General features: G+C 38.9%; 1 protein-coding gene across 1 annotated transcript in view; it reads right to left on the bottom strand.

Moving 5' to 3' along the window:
- LOC138018435 (snaclec A6-like) overlaps positions 1 to 8,524 on the bottom strand; it is an 8,635-nt gene extending 111 nt beyond the window's left edge. The window contains exons 1-3 of the mRNA XM_068865063.1: positions 8,448 to 8,524; positions 8,166 to 8,236; positions 1 to 409 (exon numbers count right to left, since the gene is read on the bottom strand). The exon at positions 1 to 409 is cut by the window's left edge and continues 111 nt beyond it. Coding sequence (XP_068721164.1) covers positions 1 to 409; positions 8,166 to 8,229 — 473 coding nt within the window. The 5' untranslated portion in view covers positions 8,230 to 8,236; positions 8,448 to 8,524. The remainder of the gene's footprint in view (positions 410 to 8,165; positions 8,237 to 8,447) is intronic.
- Between the last annotated feature and the right edge of the window lie 526 nt (positions 8,525 to 9,050).

The raw sequence follows: 9,050 nt of genomic DNA, 5'->3' as shown, positions 1-9,050 counted from the left end.
GTTTGTAATTGAGCCTGATATTTAACATTACACTCGATATTATTAAAGTGCCCTTGGGTCCCTGAATCGGGATACCAGATTTCCCCACAAACTTCCCTTGGGTTACTAGAGGGCTGGCCGATCTGCCAACGGCTGTCATCTGTAGCCAAGGTGATGCCAGGCGATCCTGCCTCGGTCCATTTCCACGTTCCACTTTCTTTACGAAGTCCAATGTAATAGTGGGTGTAACTACCGGTCTCCGTCACTTTATCTGCGATGAAGCCCTTGACTTTGTTCCACTCGTCTGTGGTTTCCATGGTAACTAAGTGAGCTCCCATGTCACGACACGCTTCACGGGCTTCGTCCCATGTACTGTCCACGTCATGGAAAGTGTAGCAGTTGTTTACATTGCTGGCACTGCAGTCCACAGCTGGAATATTTCACCACATGGTCATTAGAACTTAAATTATTAGAAACAAGAATTAACATTGACGGCAAAAATTAAATTAAATGCATAGGAAAAGTTAAAAGTTCGATACCCAATAATTTGAACGTGATTGACGTTCTTTAGATTTTATGAGATACAAAGAAAAATTGCCCAGCAGAAGGTCCTTTTGATCAAGTTTGACAAACATAGGGCGATGAATTTCGTTTTCAAATTGTTCATGCAAATGTATTTAAATTTTCCAAGGAATTCTGACTCGGTGTTACAGACAAATGTATGGAAAAATGAAAACACTAATCTCGACATTTTTAGCGAGATTATTTCCCTCAAGTTTGACGAGTAAGTTCGACCTGATGAAGACTAGCAGCATAGCAGTCGAAACGTTACGATCAACATCTCAAAGTGACTCTATCGTGAGACAAACGATTAAAGTTCATCTTTTCTATTTTACACCAGGATGAACAATACACAAATCTTTAATGACAAGTGAAATTTAGTGTCTCGTTCAAACATCAAAATATAAAATTCAACATGTACATAAGGGGCCGACCATTTAACTCTTGAGGAGGGGTGGAGGGGGAGATGGGTGATTTTGAAAAAAAAATTCCTGCAAGCGCTTGATGGCAGAAAAAAATTGCATGCAGCACAAATGGAATAGAAAAAAAAAATTTTGCACTGCTGCAAGCAAGAAAAAACTAATGTTGCAAAGCCATTTCATCATTCCTACGGGGCTTTACAAAATCCTAGCAAAACTGCAACCATTCCGGATAATCTGCAAGCCAGCGAGCCACTCTGCTATTTTTAGCTTTTTTTAAATTAAGGAGCTAAACCTTTTCAAATCTACCTGTGGTGCATCACTTTATAGCATGAGAATATTGTTATTTAGCTCTTATTAACCAAGCAGGAGGTCTGCATGGGAGAACCTTGACCGAGATCGTGAGTACAGACCGAACGCAGTGAGGTCTGTACACATGACCGAGGTCAAGATTCTCCCATACAGACTGACTAAGCTCGGTTAATAAGATGTTTTTATCATATGACCCGTACGGCCCCGCGCGCGCTGTCATTGCAAAACTATTGAGAAAATCCCCGTATGAGGGCCGTACGCGATGGCGCGAGCAGGGCCGGAAAAAGCCGTCCGGCCCTGCTAGGATCGCGTACCGTCCTCATACGGGGATTTTCTCAATAATTTTGCAATGAAAGCGCGCGCGTGATGCGAACTAAAACAACTTTGTTGCAATTGCTATATAAATCCCGACTTTTCGGTCAAAATGAGCGACGTCAGTGAACATTCCGAATTTTGTTATCCGGAAAAAACAAGGGGGAAAGCGTAGTGGTCATATGATAAAATGCTGCGCTCGGTCTTTACGCCATGAAGAAATTCGTGGAAAACGTTTTAAAATTGCAAGGAAAGTGGCTAACGCCTGGCGGGAATACAAAGCAGTTTAAATGTTCAAACGGCAATGTTATCATCAATTGGTACTGCAAGAAACAACAAACTCTGAATTTTCAAGGCCGCGATGGTCCGGCTTTAAAGGATAAGCTGATGGAATTAATTCACAAGAAACTGAGAAATATAGCTGAAACGCAAGATGTCAATTCTCTGAGCTCCTCCGAACAATCATTTCAATCATCTACACTATTGCAGGAGACCGACAGCGGCGAGAATTTTCAAACGTCGACTGATGGCGAGAGTCTGCTAAATGGTTCTGAAAAGCGACCAAATTCAGAAATCATTGCTGATATTGAGGGATTGAAACTCGATTTATTGATCCTTCAAAAACAGGTTCAAGAAAATACTAAACTTCTGTCGATGAAAAATATTCAAAAACAAGATGGAAATGCTTTAGGTGTCGAGCTCCTCGACTACAAAAAGAAGTGTGAAAAGTTATTATTCACCATATCCAAAAAAGACAATGCAATTAATGAGTTGGAAGAAAAGTGTTTGTTCCTTGAAAGCCGAGTTCTGTCATTAGAGCAAGAAAATGATTCTCTAAAGTTAGCTCTAACCATCATTACGCGAGAAAAGAATGAAGTTGAAACCAATCAACTACAATCAAGTGATCGTTGGTCCGTGGCAAAGCCGCACCCGAGCAGTGCAAATGCAAAACATAGCCAGAAAACAATGCCCGCTAATATAATTCAAACCCGTAACGGATTTGAGCCTCTTCAAGTTCAAATTGAAGATCAAATCGAAAGAAATGTAAGCAATCAAAATGGGAATAGCGCTGTCACAGGACACAGAACATCTCCGTCGTCCTCAGAGATTAGAATGCGAAACACTAACTTAATCAATTCGTCAGATCAATTTGATCATTCACAGCCCAACCGTCAGAAGAAAGTCATTATAGCGGGTGATTCTACTCTCAAATACCTACAAAGCCATAAAATGTCGAAGAATTCACAAGTTAAGATAGCCACTTTTCCGGGATGCACAACGCAAGACATGCAGGACCATATCAAGCCACTACTACGCAGAAACCCGGACGAGTTAATTATCCATGTGGGAACTAATAGTTTACGATCCTCCTATACTCCTCGTGAATGTGCGGTAGAACTGATTGACCTAGCCGAAGCAATCAGCTCTGAATCTTCAGCTATGATATCTATATCCGGTCTCATCAACAGATCTGATGACGAAGCCCTTGCACGTAAAGTACCTGACGTGAACAAAGTTCTTAAGGAATGCTGCCAGCAAAAGAACTGGGGTTTTATTGACCACTCTAACGTTTCAAGAACTAGCCACTTAAATCGAAGTGGTCTTCATTTAAACAAGAAAGGCACCATGCGCCTAGCTCAAAATTTCATTAACCATTTACGTGTAGATTAGGATATTGCCGTCTGGGAATCTGACTCGGCTGATGTCCATAAGGATACCAACTGTGGTAAGTCCATCTGTCCAACAATCTTTGGTCGAGGTTTAGCCATAGCGTCCCTTAACATTAATAGTCTGTTGTCTCATATTGACGAACTTAGAGTTTTTATGTCCTCTTCTAAAGTTGATATTTTACATATCAACGAATCAAAATTAGACTCTACAGTACGTGATAACGAAGTATACATACCTGGCTTTGAAATAGTCAGAAAAGATCGTAAAATTAACGGAAGAAATGGTGGTGGAGTATGTACATACGTTCGCACTAATCTGAACTATCGAATACGCAATGATTTAAATAATGATCTTTTGGAGTGTCTTTTCGTTGAAATCAGTAAGTCACGAAGTACACCATTTCTGGTCGGTACTTGGTATCGACCCCCAAGTTCTCCACCCAATTTATTTAGCGAATTTGAGAATGTTATTGCAAAAATTGACGCGGAAAATAAGGAATTATATTTACTTGGTGATATCAACTGCAATTTGTTGCCTGAAGCAATTGCAGTTAATTCTTCCCATCTGATAAACATTTTCGATATATATGGTCTTAGTCAGTTAATCACTGAACCAACACGTGTCACCCCGGACTCAAAAACATTAATTGATTTATGCATAACGAACTCCCCAGAGAAGGTTACAAATTCCGGTGTCATTCACCTTGGCATAAGTGATCATTCTCTTGTTTTTTTGTCACGTAAGACTCAATACTGCCGTACTGGCCCTCGCGTGATTGAAACACGGCAATTTAAACACTTTAACAGAGGAAAATTTTTAAGTGACCTCAATCAACTACCTTGGGCCAATGTTGATTTGTATTCTGATCCCAATGAAATGTGGCGTATATGGAAAGAAATGTTTCTTGGTTGCGTCGATAAACACGCACCACTTAAATCCAAAAGAATTCGAAAAAAACGATCTCCATGGATTACCAGAGAGTTACTGAACAAAATCCGAAAACGAGATTTTCTTAAAAAGAAGGCAATCTCCTCCAACAACCCGGCTACATGGGATCAATTTAGGTGTGCAAGAAACCAGGCAAACAACGCAATTAAACTCGCAAAAAAACTCTATGTTTCTGACAACTTGGAAGCCAGCAAAGGTAATTTACGCAAAACATGGAATGTTATCAACGAGCTAACTTCACGTAACAGTGGTAAGTCAACGAATATTTTGGAGATCAAGGTAGATAATAAAATAGCAAGCAACCCTATGGACATTGCGGAAACTATTAACGATCACTTTACTAATGTTGCGCAAATATTAGCACAAGATATTCCTGCTGTCGACGCTAATCCTGAGTCTTATTTAGAGCCCACTGACCATTCGTTTTCTCTGCAAATTCCGAGTGTTGATATTGTTTCTAACATTTTGTCGAAAATTGATGAAAAGAAAGCCACCGGTCTTGATATGATTCCGAGTAAATTGTTGAAAATGGCGGCTAATATCATCGCGCCCTCTCTTACCTCAATATTCTCAAAGTCTATTCTAACTGGGATATATCCAAACGATTGGAAAACGGCCAAAGTGACTCCACTTTTTAAAAAGGGCATTAAATCTGACCCTAACAACTACAGGCCAATATCTGTAATCCCTATAATTTCGAAAGTTTTCGAAAGAATTGTTTATAATCAGCTTTTCCATTATCTAGATGTTAACAAATTGCTACTGGGTTGCCAATCAGGGTTCCGTTCTCTACATAGTACGCTCACGGCTTTGCTTGAGGCAACAAATGCTTGGTCAGTAAACATCGACAATGGCCTTTTAAATGGCGTTGTCTTTATTGACCTTACTAAGGCATTCGATACCATCGATCATGAGATCATCTTGCGTAAGATGTCATATTTGGGTGTCGATCAGGCGGCCATAAAATGGTTCTCGTCGTACTTAAGTGGCCGAACCCAAAGATGTAATGTCAGTGGCAAACTATCATCTGCTCGTACCCTCAGTTGCGGCGTGCCGCAGGGTAGCATATTGGGTCCTTTGCTATTTTTAATTTACATTAATGATCTTCCCAACTCCCTGCGGGGCGCCGTACCAAGAATGTTTGCCGATGACACCAACCTTACGTTATCTGCTAAAACGTTAACAGAACTTAAGCTAGCTCTAACCCCTGAATTAAATAACCTTAGCAGTTGGCTGAAAGCTAACAAGCTCAGTCTAAATGTTGCTAAAACTGAGCTAATGATTATTGGATCAAGACAAAGGCTATCTGCCCAATGTGACGATGTAGTAATCAGAATTGATGACCAAATTATCAAGAGAGTCGTTCATACCAAATCCTTGGGTCTTACCATAGATGCTCACCTCTCTTGGGGCAAACACGTTGAAGAGATTTGCAAGAAAGTCTCTTCAGCTATAGGCGCCCTAAAACGTGTGCGGCCGTTTATATCCAAAGAAACTGCAATTCTAATTTATAACACCTTAATTATGCCTCATTTTGATTACTGCAGCCCCGTCTGGGACTGTTTGAGTGGTTACTTGAGTGATAAGCTTCAAAAATTACAAAATCGCGCAGCCAGAGTTATTACTAAATCCCCCTTTGATGCGAGCTCAAACCACCTTCTTTCCACCCTCAGCTGGGAGAGGCTATCTCTTCGTCGAAAGAAACAAAAAGCCTTGATGATGTATAAAACCATGAATGACCTTGCTCCGGATTATCTACAAAGTCTTTTCTCTCAGCGTCACTCTGCTTACAACTTAAGAAACTCTGAGGGAAGGCTGACCCTGTCCAAACCAAGCACCAATTATTTGAAACGAAGCTTCTCTTACAGCGGGGCCATGCTATGGAATAACTTGCCCAAAAACTTAAAAAATGCTGCATCCGTTGAGCATTTTAAGCGAAATATCAAGAAGGTAGCTGATATATCGGATTCCCACACGGCAATCATGTAAAGCAGTTGTAATTAGTTTTAGTTTTTAACTTAAGCTTAACTGATGATTTTCCGTGTTTAAAATAAAGATTTACATACATACATACATACAGACCTCGGGCCAAATATTTACCCGTCCGGCCCTCCCACTCAGTCAATAAGTACATAATTATATAGCAAACAAGAACAATTTAATTCGTTTAATGTAACTGGTTTGTACTAATAACATTTTGCTTGCGAACGGCGATGAATGGCGATGAGCTGAACTCAATTCTGTCAAAGTTTGCTCGTCATCTTCTCTTTTGTCATCATGCTGTTTGGCACTTCCATGAATAAATATTGGTAGAAGAAAATACTTAATATTTTTGCATTTTAGTTTGCATCTTTTCACCGCAAAACATAACCGGTCTAGATGCCGGTCTAGATGGGAAAATCTAGACCGCGGTCAACATCGATTTCAGCCAATAAAATTCGTGAACTTGGTAGTTCCAAGTCCTTGTGAGACGGAGCCATATAATAATAGACATTATTATAAATACACAGGTGATTATACAAAATCGCGCGCTCTCATTGGCTCGCTATCTCAGATTATCAGCCAATAATCACCTCGACGGACAAAATAGCTGCCAGTAGTCGTTTTGCCACTGTAAGTTGAAGATGATTTCGCGTTGAAATGTTTTTTTTTTCTCTTTTTTGAAATAATCACCTGTGTATTTATACTAAAACAATTATTCGCCTCAGGCTCAGTGATTATCGGTGAATATTCACCTCGACTTCGTCTCAATGAATATTCACCGATAATCACTTCGCCATCGGCGAATAATTGTTAAATATTAAATGATTCTAAAGAACGACATTCCACAAACATGTAGCTAGACAAAAATGATTTTGTATAGCTTACAACATTTTAAGGCTTTGCAGCTCCATATTAGAACTATTACTGCAATAACCACAATTTAAATGTAAAAACGACACTTTTTTGAGGAAAAAAGATCCTGCAGAGAAATGAGGAGAGAAAAAAAATATCCTACCCACCAAGGTTGCTAGAAAAAAAACTGACCCAGAAATCTCCCCCCCCCCTCCCCCCTCAAGAGCTAAATGGTCGGTCCCTAAATGCAAATTACTTACAAATTTTGTTGTAAATCCGCAAGAAAAATTGAAGTTAGTTAAATTCTGTGTGCCAGATAAAATGAAAGTATGTGGAAAACCAATAAGACACGAGCTTCGGTCAATTTTGTCGGCCGTCCGACTGACTTCTAACTCCAGTAACTGGTGGAATTGGTACATTGGTAGAACTTGGAATATGAATATCCTTATAGAAGAATTTCGTTTGATGCTTTTCGTATTCTCGAACAGGTGAAATACTCCACACTATTTGCTCTGTTTCAGGTGGCAGATTAGATTCACGATGTAACACAAGTTTGAGAAGGTCTCAAGAGGAAACCAATTTATTATTGTCAATTATTCGTTCAGCGTGCGTTGGATTCGAGACAGTAAAGCTAACACTTGAGATGGTTACAGTCTTCTGATAGCCACCAAGGATGAGTATTGAAACAACCAGAAAATATCGGTAAATCTCTGTAATGCTGGTCAGGCTAAAACCAGTAAGATCTAATAATTCGATATTTTAACTCAAATTCTTTACTTGGATGAACATATTCTCTAACTTGTATGGTGATTGTATATAGATTAATACAGTACGTGTCTATATAAATATATTTTTATCAAGATACTTTTATTGCTGTATTAGTAAAGTTTAATTTTATTTTTCTTAAATTGTTTTGCCACGCACATCTTGGTACAAGTTTTTGTTGCTCCTAAATGTTGCGTGGGTAAATAAATATTGATTGTTTTGCAGTGGACGGCAATCACCTTGTTCATGTCCCAGCTACATTGACTGTAACAGTTGGATTTATGCCAATAACTGAGTTTCATATGCATCAAACGAAGTTCTCCGTAAGATTTAATCAATAAAGAACAATTCGAGAGACCCAACCTTTTGGTAGATGTGAAATACACAAGAACATCACAATGAAATTGAAAACCACCACTGACTTCATTTTCAACCTGAAAAAGACCAAGTTACAATTAAACGAAAAACTAGCTGCATCTTTCTTTTCCAACTCTCAAATTATGCCAGTTAAAAGTATCGTGATATTTTAGAAACACCGATAGAACAAACCCAATTTCAATAAGACAAATTTAACAAATTAAAAGTAGATAATAGGCTGTCATCAAAAACGCAAACGCTAAGTAAGGCGTTAGACCTGCAACTTACTTTGAAGAATTTACCACAGGTTTCTTGACTTCAAGACTAAAAATTACCTCGGTGTACTAAACAAATTAATATTCTAGACTTAGACAAAGGTGCATTGAAATAAAGGACTCTGTCTTAGCTCCACAATAAATTTTTTATAGGTGACATAATTGTTTACACGTTTGACATAGCGTGCTTGGCTAAGTTCGTGTCTTTTCACTCTGCTTGCATCAAGACAACTACGTAGTAAAGAGAGCAGTCTGTGAAGGGAAAAGTTGTTCTTTTAAACAAGTTGAGACCCTTTAATTTAAATTGCTCTCCCTTAAATAAATTGCACTAGAAGGTTATTTTCTTCTTGTCCCAGTCTGTTCGATTTAAAGGTTCGTTTGCCTTAAAAATATATAATTAGTACTCGATTGAGCGTTTCGTGGCTTATATGAGCTAGGTAGGCGTGAAATAAGCAGGTACTTGTAGTCTTACCGGCGAGGTCAATATATCTCGTTTTTAGTCAATGAAAGTGTGGCCGACAGGCTAAACAAATCAGGAATTAGCTGTTTCTTTTGAACTAAACTAAATTGCGCGAAAAGGATTGTTAAAAACATAAGTTCTTATAAACAAAATATT

The sequence above is a fragment of the Montipora capricornis genome, chromosome 10 (assembly GCF_036669925.1).
Source record: "Montipora capricornis isolate CH-2021 chromosome 10, ASM3666992v2, whole genome shotgun sequence".
NCBI lineage: Eukaryota > Metazoa > Cnidaria > Anthozoa > Scleractinia > Acroporidae > Montipora > Montipora capricornis.
This window is presented reverse-complemented; position numbering and strand designations above follow the sequence as displayed.